Below are 20,435 nucleotides of genomic sequence, written 5' to 3' on the forward strand. Positions count from 1 at the left end.
CAGTCACACACACGAACACACACGATCACACACACGAACACACACACACACAGAGGAAGACACACATTAACACAGACACACTAACACAAACACGAACATACACACACACGAACACATACACACAAACACACAGACACACACACGAACACACAGACACCCATGAACACACACACGTACACACACACGTACACACACACACACACACTAACACACAAACGAACGCACACAAACGAACGCACACACACGAACGCACACACGTACAAACACACTTACACACAAACGAACACACACACACACAAACGAACACACACACACACAAACGAACAGACACACAGACACACACACACGAACACACACACACAAACACACGTGGCATGCACGTCGCTATATAATGGCAATGATGATGGACGCGACGTTTCACCCCATTTCACCTCACCTCACCTCAACTCATCTGTGGCGCTGACGCTTCCTATATACAATCAGTCGTGATCTATGTGGTATATTACCGACTGCAGCGAATGACAACAAACACAACTATTACGTGGGGAGTACAGTGACCGGTGAACTATTTGTCAGTGTGAAGTCTTCAGCATTCAGTAGACAATGTACTTTGGTATCATTGTTTCAGGCAGAGCATTCTACTTACGGTTCATATATATGGTAAATGTCCTTCGCGCCATTTTAGTCTGTAAATATTAATACAGTTGAACCTCGTTGTGTCGAACTTGGATGTGTCGAATTCACGGTTGTCTCGAACTCATTTGGGAGTCCCAAGTATCCAAATTAAGCATGTTTCTGGTGCCTTGGACACGTGATAACTCGATAGATTCTCGCCGAACTAGGCTGGTATTATGGAGTTATATTTTGGCTGGACTAACGAGTCTATGCATAGTCCAATCGAAATCGCGCACCAAAATCGAAATCAGGTTCGTTAACTGTCGTGCAGATTTCGGTCGATTGCAGGATTTGCAAAGCATGTGCACCGCCAACTCGTTGTCAGCAGATATTTTCCAAATCTATTCATGTTTTTGATCAAGGTGCTCACGTGATTTGATGCATTTCGCGATGTAAGACCCGTTTTATCACAATATATATCTTGATTATCGATCAGATCGTCCTGACCGGGTGCCACCATTTTGTGTGAAGCAAACGCAAGTGATACGTAACGAGAGGTGGATTCTGATTGGTCCATAGAAGAGGCTTAGAAGGGACATGAGTGGTAATAGTCACTGGTGGCGAGACGATCGAGCCAAGTAATTCCAGGCTAATTCAGCAAGGGTGGAAACTAGACTTTTAAAGTCAGTTAACTCACTTGCTATGCTGTTTCCTGAATACCTACAGCATAGAGCTGGGAGCCTCTGTACACCATTCTGACCGGTAGCAAGGTTGCAGGTGTGCGCCCTACTTTTCAGGGGTGAACGTTGCAAACAGTTTGGGGAAAACACACGATTCTACGTTAATTATACATTGATGATGACGTCACGCTATTGCTGCAGTTAGTTCAGAACCAGGAATTCACTGACCATTCTGAACTTTAAAAAAAAAACACAGACGCAACTACAGGTCATTAAGACAATCTTTAGAGTAATTATAAATCAACCTGGGGGCACAGGTGGTCCAGTCGTCTAAAGCGCCGCGATTCGCTGTGCAGAGTTGCATCCCTTTGGCACGTCAGAAACCTATGAATGTGGGTTCGAATCCCGGTTCGCCCCTATTATGTTTCGAGGTTATTTATCACCATACCCGTGCTCGTGGGTTTCATCGAAGTGGTAAACGTCTGAGACCTACATCACTTCGGGCTTTCCTCCCACATTAATCTGACACGCCATGATATAACTGGAATACTGTAAAAAACTAAATCTATCTCACTCACTAACTATATATCAACCCTAGTATGGTTTAAGTGGTTCAAGAAACAACTTGAATCTGTTGCCTCAATCTAAGGCACAAGAAGGTGTGCATTCATATTTAATTTCACCCTGGAGAGCACCAAGTCACTGCTAAGGAACCACTAGATGTATATAATACGTGTTTATGTTGATGATACTCATCATGTACCCATGAGGTTCTACTACACCAAATCAGAACCAGTTTGGACAGTGCGGTTTTCGTAGGGAGCCTTCAGTGTAGATCGAGAGATATCTGCAGGCTGTGATTGGAGGATATTCTGTAAGATTTTTATGTCTTTCAAATGTACATCCATCCAGTTATTAAAACTGACCATGTTTTTTCTATATTTAGTACTGTCTTTTTCAACATGATGACTTATGCTGAATGTGACCACAGCTATTTTCAAGTAGGTGACATTTGGTGCGAAACTGGGGGTGGTGTGTTTAGCTTCCGGTACTCGGAAAAGGAGCTGACTAAGCTAGTCATTTTTATTTTTTTTATTGCTGCTCTAAGGCCAAACTGTGCACACACATACAGGTAATAGCTGTTGAATGCTTAGTTATTTTTAAAAAAATCATAACGTTACTATAGAAGTCTATGGGAAAACATTTGGTTGTGTGTAACCTGAATAATCGCGCCACGTCCTTAGATTCACAACAGATTCGGTTCGATGGAGCGTCGTCATGTTGTACATTGTGCTCTTACTATACTACCACTATTTGCCAGAACTAAAAATAGCGTGTTGTGAGTTTATATGGCCACAAATGTTACACGGGGGAAAAGGGGACCTACACATCCGGGTTGGGTTGTGTGTCAGGTGTAGCAGACACCCAGATGCGCATGCGCCCGCAACAAGATGGCGGACAAAAGGGACTGAACCTCAGCACCGGTTAAGGTCATAAACACACAAGCGTTAAGAAACATTTCTAATGTGAGTCGCGTTCTAACCAGCTGGAATATTTGCGTGCACAAAATGGCGGACAAGAGACGAGAAGTGTTTTGTGTAACTGTGATCGTATCTGTGCTTGGACTAGGAAATGGAATAGGGGCGACATTTAAAAATTTCACTGCCTTGAAACAAGAGTGGGTCGATTGTGGATACCCCCCAGCAGAAACATATAATAAATCGCTGTCTACTTATACTAATAGTTTCAGTAAATGCCTTGATGATAAAGCAGGCGGTGGAGTGGAGAAAATCTGTGATCTATATCAACAGGAGGTTGACAGGTTGTGTCACACGTCGGAGCCCACTGAGTTGAAGCAAACAGCCTCAGAAACCAAGGAAATGTTGAACGTAAAATTACATATATGTGGTTTAGCGGAGAGGGTGCAGTTGAGTCCCAAGATAGAGGAGCACCTGCAAGGTTCAAGATGTGCACCTGCCTGTTCCAGTCTTGGAGCCCCAGATGTGTGCCAGTTGTTGATACTTCTCTGTATCACAGGTAAGACGGAAGGCGCAAACTACTCTTGAGATTTGTTGATCGAGCTCACCGAATGCTGACAGTTGAAGCGTATGCCGCAATCGGTTTAACATATTTTTTACGTTCATGTACAATTTTCTTTTATAAAAAAAATTAAGCTCTGAGTATAAATTTCATTATATATACTTTTGTGTTAATATCTAAGGGATATTACTGCTCTTTAGATGGCTGGGCCATCCCTGTTGCGTGAATACGTATCAAACAAGAAAACATTGATGCAGAGCATCAAAGTTCCCCGCCATATGTGATGCCCCACAAACGCATAATTATGATGTTACTGAAAGGCACGAAGGAGCATAATTATATGAAGCACAACACTGTTGTGGAAAAAAATATTATTTATTTTGAGTATTGGGCAATACAGTTGATACATTTGTATAGGGTAGGTCTATATAAAATTAGTTTCTTGTTTAACGCCGCACTCAGCAGTATTCCAGCCATATGACGGCGTCTGGACCAGATAATCCAGTGATTGACACCAAGAGCATCGAACTACGCAATTGGAATATGATGTTATGCATCGACCAAATCGGCGAGCCTGACTACCCAATCCTGTTCGTCGCCTCTTACGGCAAGCGTGGGTTGCTGAAGACCTATTCTAACCTGGGTCTTTATTTATAAAGTAGATCAAAGGAAATGGAAACAATTTCTGGCACAAATGTAAACATGTGGAAATAGCATCAAAACTGCCAACAACATTGGCAGATGAACCTACTCAAATAATAGATCACATTCTTTTTACACTTGGCATTTGGTTATAATAATGTAAATGAAAATACTAAGGGCTCCATGTGGCGAAAAAGTCATACTAGTTAAGGTCTTTTTGTCACAACCACAGATGCACATACTCAAAATATTATCCCGTGATTGGAGAACATTTCAATACCGGGACTAATCAATAACGGAGATTCCTCGTCTTTGGTCAGTTTCTTTTGTGTATTTCTTTCTTTCAAAGATGGTTGTGTTGAGGTACTTGGTCTTTTTCTATGTACTGTTTTTTATCCAGTGTCCGTAACTGTTGTGGAATGTGGTTTACTTGTAACAATTACTGGTTTGAGTTCATATGATGATGATTGATTAGTTTGTGGTTTTACGCCGCACTCAGCAATATTCCAGCTATATAACGGCGTTCTGTTAATAATCGAGTCTGGACCTGACAATCCAGTGATTAATATCATGAGCATCGATCCACGCAATTGGGATCGATGCCATGCATCAACCAAATCCATGACCACCCGATCCCGTTGGTCGCCTCTTACGAGAAGCATAGTCGCCTGATATACTGTTAAGATGTAACATAACAATTCATCCATACTACTCAACAGAAGTAAAACTGCTTGTCCATTCGGATCAGTCTGACCCAAACCATTCCGCTGATGAGAGTCAAATAATGCATACGAATCAAAATCCGTAAAAACTGCAATAAAGACATCATTAAAAGTTACCAAAAGTGACTGGGATATCAATATTGCTTGTTGAAATGATTCTATAAAATTTGTTTTCCCTGCTTCAATATTTGGAGCACATGTGACGGGGCCATAAAACTGATTATGACCTAAATACCCCTCATAGCCTTCGGTGTTAACACAAAATATATGATAGCGACCAGAGCTGACTTTGCTACCAAACGTTTCACATGTGGCTATGTGCGGTGCACTGATTAACGCCGCACACGGGGGACTGGATTAATTCAAAATACGGAATATAACTATTCCAAATATTTCCAGTGAACATGAGCATCCAAGCAATCAAAAGTGTTGTATGTAGAATGTGGAATTCAGCCATATTACATTTAAATTGAAATGTCGTCGTTGTTCATGAATAAGCATATTCAGAACATATTTTATATTATGCTGTTATTTACGATCACCGGAGCACAGTTCTTCTTTTGTATGCACCGTGAAAATCAGAAAATTAGTCCTTGAGGAAAAAAGGACATCGGATTACACATGAATGGTTTAACAATGTCAGCTAATGACCAGAAACGGTCAGATGCATCAATTAACTACATAAAGACGATTTTGAAGTTTCTTTAAGCTGGAAAAGAATAGCTTCAACATTCCACGCACATGATTTGTATGTTTTGTTTCCGCAAATGCGTGGCTTGAAATTTCAAATAAACCAACATGTCGACATACATGCTACAAAATTAACGTTTCCCGTATACTTCCCCGCCTAAGGGCGGGGAAGAATAAATAGTGGGATTTGCTCATAATATCAATGGCGGGTAGGTCCAGCCCGGATTCGATATTATATATGGGTTCAAAATGCGGTGTTAAGCAACAACACGATTCCACAACATGGAAGTCACATATTAACAGCTCCATTCATGAATGATTAAATAAAAAGCATATCGGCTTTCGCGAGTAAGGGACCAAAAAGTCTTGAAAGAAATTATTATGCTTTAAACTGTTGAGAGCAAAAGGAAATTACCTGCTATTAATATTACATTGTTTTTTCTTTTTTTAAAATTCAGGCTTCCAGGTTTAAAAATAAAAAATAGCTAGTTTTAATGGTTTAGCTGAAAAATATCTAATCTCGATACAAAATACCAGACCCCCCACGACCATGTCAGGATTTGCACCGTTTGAATATCAGAGTATATATTACAATCTACTCCCCAATTATTGCACCATACTTTAAACGAAGTATTCATGATTAATAAACAAAATGAATCAAAAGAGACTGGGTTTGTTTTTAAAACACCAAATATAAATTATGGGATTATATGGCGTATTTTTTTGAAAATATAATGCCCGGTTATATATAAATGATGAATACACTCAATGGGTTTATCTTAAGAAAAAATCTTTTTTCATATTTTGAAAATTTAATTTTTAAAGGGGCGGTGGAATAGCCCACTGGGTAAAGCTTCGTTCGTTACGCCGACAAGTGAATACACGGTGAAACCAAATTCTGGTGTTCCCTGCCTTATATTGCTGAAATATTGCTAAAACCGGCGAAAAACCATACTCACTCCATTTGAAAACAACTTTAGATTTGTTTAAATTAACTATCAATATTTATTTCTAAATCATGATTACGCTTTGGAGACCAGATATGATCAGAATGAAGGATTACGTCGTCAGCGACAAAGAAAAAGATGTGTTATTCTGATAGAAACAATATTCCTTGATAACAATTCGCCTATAATGTGTCTACTAAGTCATTTATAAATGTAACTGAAAATAAGAAGGGTCTTAACACACATTCGTGACGTACACCAGTATCACATTCAAACAAAGCGAAATACGAATTACCAAAATTTAACACATGACTGAAATGTTGGTTATATGATCACAGGTCACTACTCTATAGTTAACTATAACAATCATCGTTAGTTATTTAAACATAATGCAAATTAACTGCTACCAGTTGGAATCACGACATAAACTCATTAGTAGGTGCACCTGTTGAATGGCTTTGAGGGTGGGTTAAATCAGTGCGTGACGTCATAAGTAGAATGCACACACTGCAAAAGAGAATTGGAATAAACATATTTTGTCCCAGCCAGCTGTCAATCAAACTCTGGTTGCCCAGTTTGTACTCGTTCCCCTAGACAAGACATCAAATACCATAACAATAATATGTAACATCACTATATTAATTGTTTGATCAAAGAACTTGGTAAACGTGACAAAGTTTGCCTCGTACGGGGCCAGAATGTTAATTGAGGAAAAACTCAGCCCAAACCAGGCATCCGTACTACTTTGATTTTGAACCAACAAACTGGAAACATGCCCTTTGCTCTTTTGTACTGGATGCCAAAACTCCATAAAAATCCGAACAAGGAGATACATAGTGCTACGTCAAGCAACTGATCACCAAATCCCTGTATCAAAGATTAACCGTAATTCTTGATATAATCGAGGGAAGACTTTCAGTCACAGCAATGTTTTGAGACAAATAGAATTAATACCAAGTTGATTTTCAACAACTCAGAAAAAACTTTGTACAATTAGAAAAAAAACAACGTTTATCTTTGACAACTTTGTACACCACCATCCAACATGGAACACTTCCTCAGATCACTGAAAAACTTCCTCTCAGATAGGGAGATAATTTCAGATACTTATGCAAGTAGAAGGCAGTTTCCTTGGGCACCAGTTGTTCTCCCTCCTTTGCTTGTCTGTGTGTTTATGCATACGAGTATGGCCGAGAAATTTAACTTAGGCTTCAGGTATATCGATGATCTGATATCGTTCAATGATGTCAAATAGCCAATTCTTTTCCACTGATTTACCTACGCCAGCCAGAAATAAAAGAGGGCACTAAAACTGCCTCATCTCATCTGTATCATATTTAGATCTATACATGAAGATTCAGAGTGACAGAGCAACATTGCAGCAGCTCCAGTCTTGGGTGTCCGCATTTCACAATGTGAAGACTTCAAACAGTGTCATACGAATCTTGGCCAAAATTTCAGGCCAAAATTTCAGGGCCTCAGTAATGCTTTCAAAACGTTTTATTGTAGGCATGTGCAGGACATTTATAATTTGCATCAGTGATGAAAATGATGTTTGATAACATATCCTATTTAAATACTCGTATTATGTTCCTCTTGGTTTTGTTGTGGTGAACATAACTTGTCTTCACATTTTTACTCTGTGTATAAACACTATTTGATAGTGATTCATGAACACATACTTAGGACATAGTCGGAATCGTGCAATTGGCTCTGCTTTTGGGGGTGAATTCTTCTGATTATGGAAAGGGTTTTGTCGCTTTTATTAACATTATTGGAAAGAAACCTTTTTTTGTCATCCTGTTTATTATTGAATGGAATCTCTCTGTCACATTGCATGTTTGTTGCTCATCTAGTATCTAGTTAAACAGTGATATTATTGTGATTTTAGGGGCGGTCGGGTAGCCTAGTGGTTAAAGCGTTCGCTCGTCACGCTGAAAACCCGGGTTCTATTCCCGACATTGGTACAATGTGTGAAGCCCATTCCCTGTGTCCCTCGCCGTGATATTGCAGGAATATTGCTAAAAGAGGCGTAAAACCATACTTACTCACCCACTTTTTGCTGTAAAACTGATCATACAAATTTATTTTTGCCACAGAACTATAAAATTGCCGACATGAAAACTGGGGTTTGTTCTCATCATCTCCGAAATAATATTTATGTCAGCATCCAAGAGATGATTGAAATTGGCATTCACCTTGATGTATGGATGACACGTTGTGAAAAAAAAATCCCCCTAATCGTGTCTGATGTTTCAGGGCCTGATTCTTTTTTTGAGGTGATACCGACCTATGATCCAACGACTGCGCCACCCTCAACAGTTCAAACAACGACTTCAACAGCAGCCGCGACAACGGCCACAGCAGATCCAACAGTAACCAAGAAATCGACACCAAATAAGCCGACAGCGGACCCAACAGCAACTACGCCAGCGCCCCCAACAGCAACCAGGACAGCGGCCACAACAGTAAACGCGGCAGCGGCCCCAACAGCAACTACGACAGCGGCCCAGGTCGTACTCCAAAGAACAAAAGGTATTTTAGAGCGAAAACCTGAATCTGCACTGTTGTTCCCAGTTCAGTAGAAGTTGTTATTTAACAACATTAATGATCTTTTGTTTTTACCATTTCCCGGGCCGCCTTTGTGAGGAAGAGCCAGAGAGCGGGAGATCGGGGGTTTTATCCCTGGCCGCGTCATGCCAAAAGACTGCCAAAAGATGGTGCTTGTTATTACTCTGTCTGGCTCTCGGCATTAAGGGGCTAAGCCAAAGACTGGTCGGCTTGGAGTCAGTATACTGTGTCTGAGTGGGACATTCAGGTTAAACTGCGGCATGATATCTCAGTGGACTAGCACTATAAAACTGGCATCAGTCCGGACTAGTACAAGCAGCCACACACGTACATGTACGTCGCTATATAAGTGCACTGATCTTGAACGCGACATTAAAGTTCATTTCGGGGCTGTCGGGTAGCCTAGTGGATAAAGCGTTTGCTCGTCACGCCGAAGACCCGGGTTCGATTCCCGACATTGGTACAATGTGTGGAGCCCAATTCTGGTGTCCCCCACCGTGATATTGGTGGAATATTGCTAAAAGCGGCGTTAAATCATACTCACTCACTTAACATCATGTCACCTCATCTGCAATTTGCAACAATCCATCTTTATAGTCAGATAAATAAGAACATTGTGAAGATGATACAAGCAAACGGACCCCCAAAGAACACCTGGCTGCCACGTTTCATTCTCATATTTCAGCATAATAGGGCTGTACTTTAATATAATGTTATAAATAGTACCACTAATACGAAGAACTTCAAACACATGCATTAATGTTAACAATTAATGTACGGTTTGTAAATTTAAAAGGAATCCCAAAAATATTTTTGTCTCAAACGGGTGATTTGAAACCAAATACATGACCCTCAATACTCAGGAATATCCATAAAATTACAACGATAAAGGACACCGGGTGATCCCATCTTCCCGGGGCAGGAGAGTTAACTGACTTTAAAAGTCCAGTTTCCAACCTTGCGGAACTAGGTTGGAATTACTGGGCTCGATCGTCGCGCCACCAGTGGTTATTACCAGTTATGTCTCTTCCAAGCCTCTCATGTGGACCAATCAGATTCCACCTCTCGTATCACTTGCGTTTACTTCACACAAAATGGTGGCGCCCGGTCAGGACGATCTGATCGATAATCAAGATATATATTGTGATAAAACGGGTCTTACATCGCGAAATGCATCAAATCACGTGAGCACCTTGATTAAAAACATGAAAAGATTTGGAAAATATCTGCTGATAACGAGTTGGCGGTGCACATGCTTTGCAAATCCTGCAATCGACCGAAATCTGCACGACAGTTAACGAACCGGATTTCGATTTTGGTGCGCGATTTCGACTGAACTCGTTAGTCCAGCCAAAATGCCACTCCATAATACCAGCCTAGTTCGACAAGGGTGGAAACTGGCCTTTTATAGTCAGTTAACTCTCTTGCCTCGGGAAGATGGGTGATCCCGACATTTTCAACCGGAAGTATACATTATGAGTAAAGGTCAAGGCCACCAGCTGCAATAGCTGGTACAAAACTTCCTTGAAATATTTTTCATTCGTGTTTCTTATGAATGTTCTTGCTGTCATAGGTTTAGGCAAGTACCTCCTGTACGTAGGAATAGTGTTGGCAGTGTGTGTCCCTCTCATTATCATCTACAGAAGAAGAAATAAGGTGAGTTACAAAATGCATTTATGCATAGGTATAATACAGTAATGATGTCGTTCTTCAGCTATCTACTGTTATGTCTTGCTGAATTGTTTTTACGTATATCTTCAGATCCTGACTTGTCTCCAAGAGAATCGGGAAACTTCGGGGTCACCTGAGGATGGGAAGAGGCGCTACCGGAAGTTACCACATTTCGAAAGGGACGTGACTTCATTAGACGGAGTAAATCAAGCCAAATCATATATTTACTGATGCCTGTGAAATGAAACATTGTTACAAGCTATGGGTGAGTGAGTGAGTATGGTTTTACGCCGTTTTTTAGCAATATTCCAGCAATATCACGGCGGGGGACATCAGAAATGGGCTTAACACATTGTACCCATGTCGGGAAGCGAACCCGGGTCTTCGGCGTGACGAGCGAACGCTTTAACCACTAGGCTACCCGACAGCCCCTATAAGCTGTGGAAGTTCATGGGTTCAACAAAATAACATTTGCAAATGTTTGTATGTAATATTTTGACTTAATGTTACCAAAATGCTCCATCACTTTATGTTCACTGGTCACCGAAGTGGCAAACGTCTGAGACCTGCATTACTTCGGGCTTTCCTCCCACATTAAGCTGACACGCCGCGATGTAACTGGAATACTGTTAAAAGCGGCGTTAACCCAAACTCACTCACTCACTCATTATGTTCACTGATACTCAGGTTCCTGACTACATTGCTCCAAGCTCACAGCTCCCTGAAATTCGAAAAACAACAACAATATAGCAACAATACAGTTAACTACGGTTATAACGAACTCAACGGGACCACTAATTTTAGTTCGTAATAACCGTACTTCGTTATAAGTATATATACAACATCACTACAACAAATAGTCGGGACAAAAAAGTAAGTTCGTTGTATCCGTCAGTTCGTTATAAGCGTGTTCGTTATAAACGTAGTTTACTGTATATAGTTGCCTGACATTCAGAAGCTTTCCCTACAGGCGACCGTGAGTCAAACGAACGGCCAGAACGTAGAGCTGGAGTTACGTTCATGCTATTGTATCCTTTCTCGGGATTAATGTTCACGTTTGTCTTTGAAGATGATTGAACAGAGAAGCCCGCTCGATCGTCATGTCTTTTGGTTGCAAAGGAGTTGTCGAAAATGTTAACGTTGACAAGAGACAGGCGATAGACAATGCGCCATGACAGTAGCCCACATAACTGTCAGACGGACTTGGGCCAAAACATCAGATACTCATTTCTTTAGAAACATTAGAATGCATAATTGGAGCTCGTGTCGATTGTCAAATCATGGTCTAAGATGCAGCATCTGAATTAGTTGTGGGTCCATTATTATGTACCAGTGCTATTTTAGCAGGACAAGGTTTTTTTCTTCCAGTCCAATAGTCAGTATCGTATGTATTTCGTGTTGGAGAAAATTACGCATGTGACACAAGGGTCGCACGCGCACGCACACATTAGCGTTATTATGTTAATTTTGTTGTGCAATCATATTATATAATTTTTTCTTAAATCCATGAAAACATTTTTTATTGATGCATATGTAATGATAGAAAACAACTTTCCCTCGTTGTAATAAAGAGCTCTCTTATCTTATTTTATGTTATGTTATCTTATCTTATGTTATCTTATCTTCGAGGGGCGGTCGGGTAGCCTAGTGGTTAAAGCGTTCGCTCGTCACGCCGAAGACCCGGGTTCGATTCCTGACATGGGTACAATGTGTGAAGCCCATTTCTGGTGTCCCCCGCCGTGATATTGCAGGAATATTGCTAAAAACGGCGTAAAACCATACTCACCCACTCACTCTTATCTTCGAGGATCCACCGACATAACATTCGTCACCACTCGCCCCTTTCCGTAACCTGCAAGACGACTCGTACCCCTATCGATACGAAAATATGACAAACGAATCAGAATGCGCGTATGACGTCAATTACTTCGGTCCAAAAATCCCTCAAGAATAATTTACGAGTTTACTTCTGTTTTGCATCTAAAAATACGCCATTGATACAGTTAAATGTGTTCAGTCATACTGCATAAATACCGTAAGTCCCGATGTGTTTTAAATAGCATATGTATGATATATGACATGGGGGGAACTATGCCCGTTTGCGCTTAGACGGGACACAGTCGCAAAAATGGCCACGAGAGGGGCACTAGTCGCTATTCGGCTTGTCCCGGAATAACACGAGTTGGTCACGACATACAAGAATGTTGAAGGCGACGTTAAACCCCGTTTCACCTCACTGCACCTCTTATCGTATCTCATCTGGGGGTGGGGAGGACACTTTAGCACATTGACAGCTATCTTTCCTGCAGAAAGGTACTCTAGATAGTAGCATTAATTAAGCACCAACCACTTTTTCGGATATGTGCCACATTGAAAATGACTGGTGTGATTCATTATTGGAAACACGACAAAAGAATAGTAAACTGACACACAGAATGCATGGCACTACCATCACACAAATAATGAAGTTGACACTAGCATTCGTTACCAATTTATTGGCGTTATGCGAAGAAGTTTAAAAAAAGCGATTTATTTCAGCAACTCCAAAAAATATCAGCGCCAGCCAACACCTCGAATCGGACTGTCACGTTAGACAGTGAAAAACGATATTGTCAACCTAGGAATCACCACTGACTCAGCACTGTCTTGAGTACTATATAGTATCCACCCCTCTCACGTCTAACATTCGCGCTTACGCCGTGATATGACTGGAATAATGTTAAAAGTAGCGTTAAACCCAACTCACTCACTCACTCACTCACTCTGACATTCGCGAAGCTTCCACTCCTGCTGCTAACCAGACGGCTGATTTTCAACATTGGGATCCCCCGCCATCCTCGTGCAGTGTCTGGGTCAGGTCATTCAGGTTTAGAACAGGGCCAACTTGCACAACGTAATCTTAGCACTAAGATGATCGTAACTCCCATACTTTAACATAGGCTTACGATAGTCTTAGCACTAAGATCGCTTTGTGCAAGTGGGCCCTGGAGCGTCTCTATCTCCCACTTGCCGGCCCAGGAAATCCCTGGGATATTCAGTTTGGTTCGGATCAGGGGATTTATATCTATTTCGGATGTTTATTTTGAATCAGGTGAAACTTAATAAATTCTCATGTGTAATACGAAACAACTTCCGGCTGGCTTGATATTGTAAACGACGCTTCCCACGTTTTGGAGAATCTATTAGAAAAACACGATGGACAGACAGACAGATATGTTATTTACGTCTCACTGTGTGTACAGGCATTAATACATAGATAAAACATTTTAAAATGTACACACACTATTCCTTTTAGAATTATAAGAGACTAAATCTAAAATATATACAACATAATTAATCTCAAAATAAAAAGGTATAAAATACAATAGATGCACCCATTGCTATGTGCTATATAAAAAACGACGCCTGCGTTCGAGTATTGCTAAGGTGGTTTTGGCAACAATATTTACTAAATCAACAGAGGAGAACAAATAACATACTTTATCAACATCACTAAAATCATAATAACTTTCATTCATCTAATATGCAGTACATTCCATGGCATATCTCAGATCATGGAACAGCCCGTATTGGCAAAATCAAAATGCAAATCGTTTATATGGAGCAGGGAGCAGCACAGTGATACAATACCGCCGCTAAGTTGTGACACGCCTAAACGACGAGTGGGCTGGCTGTGCCCCATTTAATGAATAGACACCATTGCCAAGTTGAAGGCTCTGAATAGGGACCGTGTACACAGTCCATGTTTCATAATACATATATGTTTCTTTGCATGGATAATTTGGTTTCTATTCATGCAAACTTTCATCATATAGCACATACAAATATCACACAAAAGTTTATGTCAATGGATGTTTGAATGTTTGAAGAAGCGTCACCACACATTCTAAATGAGGTCGTGTTGTTTGCCAGTTGTAGTATTTGTGTGCATAAAATGCACGACAAGAGAAGCAGGGTTTTTATTTTTCTGTTTTTGTTTGTTTTGATTTTGTTGTTTTACGCCACATTCAGCAATATTGCAGCTATATGACGGCGGTCTGTAAATAATCGAGTCTGGACAAGACAATCCAGTGATTGATATCATGAGCATCGATCCACGTAATTGGGATCGATGACATGCTTCAATCAAGTCAGCGAGCCTGACCACCCGATCCCGTAAGTCGCTTCCTACGACAAGCATAGTCGCCTTTTATTGGAAGCATGGGTTGCTGAAGACATATTCTACCCCGGATCCTCACGGACCGGGTTTAAGATGGAGGGAGCACACCATTGTCCTTCAGTCGGTTGTATTGTCTAAGCTGCCGTAAAATAAGGATTCTATTTAGCCATATCGACATTTATTATTATACAGATGAAAATGGCGGTGGCTTATATATAGCCTTACGAATGTGGATAGTAGGGACGTATTATGAATCACTTCTGAATTACTGTCGGATCCCTTTATTTCGAGATTCATTTTTTTAATGTTAATCGCTGTAGATTGCTGTTATGCTTAATGGGGTACATGTACAAGCTGTGTTGTCAATCCTACATTTATTACGTGGACACTGTACATAATTTGTCACAATTGTTATTGACCATTGTCTACGAAATACATGTGAATTGAGTTCTAAAATATCTCGCGTATGCCATCGCATTGGATCTTTGTTTGTTATATTTGTTTGTTTTTGATACAGACGATTTAACAACAGCTGGTTCAGGATCTGGTTCAGAAGTTGAAACAACAACTGGTACAGGATCTAATACAGAAGATTTAACAACAACTGGTTCAGGATCTGGTACAGAAGATTTAACAACAGCTGGTGCAGGATCTGGTTCAGAAGTTGAAACAACAACTGGTACAGGATCTAATACAGAAGATTTAACAACAACTAGTACAGGATCTGATACAGAAGATTTAACAACAACTGGTTCAGGATCTGGTACAGAAGATTTAACAACAGCTGGTGCAGGATCTGGTTCAGAAGTTGAAACAACAACTGGTACAGGATCTAATACAGAAGATTTAACAACAACTAGTACAGGATCTGATACAGAAGATTTAACAACAACTGGTTCAGGATCTGGTACAGAAGATTTAACAACAGCTGGTGCGGGATCTGGTTCAGAAGTTGAAACAACAACTGGTACAGGATCTAATACAGAAGATTTAACAACAACTAGTACAGGATCTGATACAGAAGATTTAACAACAACTGGTTCAGGATCTGGTACAGAAGATTTAACAACAACTAGTACAGGATCTGATACAGAGGACTTAACAACAACTAGTACAGGATCTGATACAAAAGATTTAACAACAACTAGTACAGGATCTGATACAGAAGATTTAACAACAACTAGTACAGGATCTGATACAGAAGATTTAACAACAACTAGTACAGGATCTGATACAGAAGATTTAACAACAACTAGATTAGGATCTGATCATGGACAAATAAAGGAAGAACCTGATGTCACTTCATCCGGCCACTTCATGGCTTTCTTCATACCGGCGTGCGTGCTGGCTATTGCTGCGTATGTGGTGTACAGCAATAGAAAAAAGGTAACCTTATTTCATTCATGCCTGAAAAGGGATTGTAAAATATATATATGTTGTATATTTCATATTCCGTGACCTTCATCATAGTCAATGATTTGCTTGAATTAAGAACTGAAAACTACGTGGGTGTTAGAGATGTAACTTAATATATCCATACTGACAATGTACTCTATAACATGTCGTTAAATGAAAACAGGGGTTAAATGATATAAATCACTGATCGTGAAATGTTGCAATAAAAACATATTATGCTGTTTCAACATAATAAACTCATAGTAAACGTTTAAAATAGTGGTGGCCTCGACCTTGGATGGGCTTCGCCGCAGTGGTTTAACCTGACCCTATTTATCAAAGTAGTGTGAAAAAAAGCTTAAGTCCATATTTTATAAAGAGTTACCACTAACTCTTGCCAATCGCGTGCCACAACTTTCAAGGATTTAGGATTTACAAACAAAATCATTGTTTACTTGGCATGTCTGATGTCCTGAGAAGATCTGTGTTTATTGGTTATTGATCACTGATTTATTGTTTATCTAATATGAAGTCCAAGGAAATGGTCATGACAATCCAATACACAAGAACTTAATTTGTAATCTAATTCTAATCGTCTGAAATGTGTCCACAGATAATTGCTGTCATCGTCGAGGGTCGCAGCAGTCGGCGGAGGAGAAGCAATGATAGGGGCATGTACAAGATACTCCAGAACGATGTTGAAGAGGTGTTGTCGTCTACGTCGGCTACAAATTTCATTTACTGAAATCTCATTTTATCATTGGCACTAATGGATACAAAGAAACAAGTCTGAATTTGATAGTCAAATGTCTAATTCCTGTTGGAAAATATGTTTGAATGTTTTTGTGTCCGAAATTGGTTGGAATGTTTAAGTGCCTGGGTAGAATGGAGAGGATGTCATTGACATAGAGAACGAACCTTTCAATCTGTGATATCCAATTTGAAATAGGAGTTGCACCGCTCAACATTTCAGAAATGTTGCACCCCTCATTGTTTTTTACAGTAGATATCTATCTATACGTCAGATATTAATAAAGATGTATTACAATGGTAAATGATTCTGCAAGTATTTGCACAAACAGAAACATCCCATTAACCGCCATATCTAGAAGGTCCGAGAAAGGAGCATTACCACACACATTGCTAGTATGATTGTGCATTTGGTGAAGAACACGTCTGCTACAATCATATACCAGATAATGAATATCTTGCCCCTAGTTGGAACAATGAGGAACCGTAAGGGCATTTCTACTTCCGATTAAATTATTTCCTTTCTACTTTGGGAAACACATATCCAAAGCAGTACTGAAAATCATATTTCTCTGACTGTATACGTTTATCCTGCTGCATGGTATGACGGCGATTGCCTGGTCGGTACACAGAGCAGCAGAACAATTTTTCGAAAGACAATTCCAGGCACCTCAAACCCTCACGACCCCAATGAACCACCCTAAGCAGAAATATGTAACAAACTTGACCCTACTGCAATAACCATTTATGTTATCATATACATGATATATGCTGGAGTGTATGACCTTCATTTGACCTTCAATAACAGTTGCAAGTATTTCAAGAACATTCCCAGGGTCTCAGCAACAAATAGAACAAATAGGATGACGAAAGCATAATTGAAAGCAGGTCACCGTGACCTATCACTGACATCGTAAGAGTGTCATCACTTGTCATACATAAGCATTCAAATGCAATAACCACAATATGCATAAGACTTGAATATATATTTGATAATGGCAAACATACGTTTATTTGCACTGTGACCTTGACCTCATAGTACATCGCCCACAAACGTCCCCGATCCTGGCCTATTAAGGACATGTACGTTTGACCTACATAAAATCTAGACTGTAAACAAACGTCTGGGCTCGAGGATGAAATTCACCCTTGAATAACCTTTCCAAGGTTATAAAGGAGATATTAAGGTCATTATTATCCCTGAGATATCAAAGCACCGCTTGGTTTTAAAATACAAAGTGCGGCGGTGACGTCGCGGACAAAACCATAGCGCATGCCTATTTACAGACATGTGTTCACTAGATCGGTGCTCATGATGTCAATCACTGGATTGTTTGTCAGACTCGATTATTTACAGACCGCCGTCATATAACTGGAGTATAACTGAGAACGGCGTTAAACAAACAAACAAAAAATATGGGTGTAGCTATGTTCCCTCCCTTAGCAAACATTTCTTGGTTTGTAATATAATGGCCAGGTAAAAAGTCACCCCGACCTTCACGCCGAATACTAGTTTAGGAACGGACATTGTGTTTGTATTGCAAACATTTCTTTGGTTGTAATATTATCGCCAACTGTATAAAGGTATTGAAATGAAGCCACATTGTAATACCAACACATAATAAACATAATAATATTGCATAAAGTCACCCCGACCTTCAAGCTGGATGCTTTTTCAGAAAAGAGCAAACACATTTTTATAACAATCCCAAATGCATTGACAATGAATGAATGAAGCCTTGAGCGCGCCATGAAAATCAGGAAATAGCGCGCCACTGCACAAAACCGCACCAGTCATGTATTTAAATGACAAATGTCCTCCTTGTCAAACAGGTTTTTAAGACACCAGTGATATCCCAGCCAAGTACAATTATCATACGGTATCCGGTCCACTTCAAACGAAGTCAGTTTCTAACATGATTGATATGATATATTCCCTCAAGCGGTGGCATTAAACTGTACGTGTAATCAGTGTCCGAAGAGTGTCAAACACATCAACATCATTTAAGATTCTGAGACTGGTGTCACTTATAAATGGACGTCTATCTGTGTACATGGGTTAAAAATCGGCTTAGAACTGTATTTCAATTATATCCCGGGGTGTCATTTTTTTGCAATATCCTGAAAAAAAAATTCATCTTGAAAATGTTGATTCCTATTTTTTATCATTTCACGGTGAGTGGATTGGGTTTTAACGCCGTTTGAGACAGTAATCAAGTAATATCCCGGCATGTCAGCTTTACGTGAGAGGAAAGCCCAAAGTGATGTAGGTCTTAGACGTCTACCACTTTTGTGAAATCCCCGAGGACGGGTATAGTGCTGACAAACCAAGAAGCTTAATCAAGGCGAATCTGGGATTCGAACCAGGATCCTAGGTTTGTGGCACGCCTAAGGAGAAAATCTACAGAATGTGTATACATGGTAGAAACACCATCAACTGATAACTGGACTATTGTTCAGTATTTCTACATTCATACACAATACACAGAACTAATTGTCAGGATCGACGTTTCAGACAATTCTAAGGAACCCCAATTAGTCATAATCCTATTGTTTATACTACTAGCTTCACCCGTTAAGATGTCCACCTTATATGACCCGCCTCGTGTACATAACAGGCTTCTCCACTCCAGTACAACTACATCTGATATCTACTCTATTGTATAAACACCGCCTCCTACCTGTGTTTATACTTCTCAACCATACTCTGTACATCACTTGCTTGATAACGGTGTTGGAACCAACACCGAAACGTCGCTCCTAATTGTAATAAAGATGTTGTTCATATATATATATATCTTATCCTCACTTAATTCTAAGGGGTTTTAACACCGCGATTCGCTGTGCAGAGTTGTGTCCCTTGGGCACGCCAGAAACCTATGATTGTGGGTTCGTATCCTGGTTCTCCCCGATTATGTTTCTAGGTTTGTCAGCACCATACCCGTGCTCGTGGGTTTCACCGAAGTGGTAAACGTCTGAGACGTCCATCCGTCTGTGGCTTTCCTCCCACATTAATCTGACACGCCGTGATATAAATGGAATAATGTTAAAAGCGGCGTTAAACCCAACTCACTCACTCACTCACTTATTCCTGTTCAAAACATATATGGATGTGAACTGCATTGCAATGGGATTTTTTCATTTTCTTAAGAATATGTAATGGAGTTTGCCTCTTTTATTTATATAGTACAAGTTGTGATGATTCAGGCAATTTTGAGGAAAATAACATGTATATATAGGATTTAAAGACATCATTGGATGTTGTTTAAGTTCTAATGAGAGATCTCGATATTACATATACTATTCATTATTGTCTGTTGTTCTGAACATTTAAGTCAAGATGAATATCATTCAGTTGATCCCATTTGTGTTAAAAATATATTTGGATTTCCAAGTCAATTGTATCATTTCAGATAAGAAATATAATCTTAACTATAATACACAAAAATAGGCAACATAACGTTCATAGTCTCTGGCGTGCAAATGGAGACCACGTGATGAATAATAATAAGGCTTTTAAAGATGTTTTTGCGTCCCATGGAAAAATTTAACA

General features: G+C 39.9%; 1 protein-coding gene across 3 annotated transcripts; it reads left to right on the forward strand.

Moving 5' to 3' along the window:
• Nucleotides 1-2,468: 2,468 nt before the first annotated feature.
• LOC139469808 (uncharacterized) lies at nt 2,469-19,509 on the forward strand. Of its 3 annotated transcripts, none has more exons than XM_071252103.1 (4): nt 2,469-3,332; nt 8,596-8,871; nt 15,255-16,123; nt 16,746-19,509. In XM_071252103.1, the coding sequence occupies exons 1-4, from the start codon at nt 2,864-2,866 to the stop codon at nt 16,875-16,877; spliced, it is 1,746 nt and encodes a 581-aa protein (XP_071108204.1). In that variant the 5' UTR covers nt 2,469-2,863; the 3' UTR covers nt 16,878-19,509. The 3 variants fall into 3 exon arrangements, with proteins under 3 accessions (XP_071108204.1, XP_071108205.1, XP_071108206.1); XM_071252104.1 differs by having other exon boundaries at nt 15,327-16,123; XM_071252105.1 differs by having other exon boundaries at nt 2,470-3,332; nt 15,363-16,123.
• The last annotated feature ends 926 nt before the right edge of the window (nt 19,510-20,435 follow it).

This window comes from Haliotis cracherodii, unplaced genomic scaffold, assembly GCF_022045235.1.
Source record: "Haliotis cracherodii isolate W230 unplaced genomic scaffold, xgHalCrac1.p SCAF_2, whole genome shotgun sequence".
Classification (NCBI taxonomy): domain Eukaryota; kingdom Metazoa; phylum Mollusca; class Gastropoda; order Lepetellida; family Haliotidae; genus Haliotis; species Haliotis cracherodii.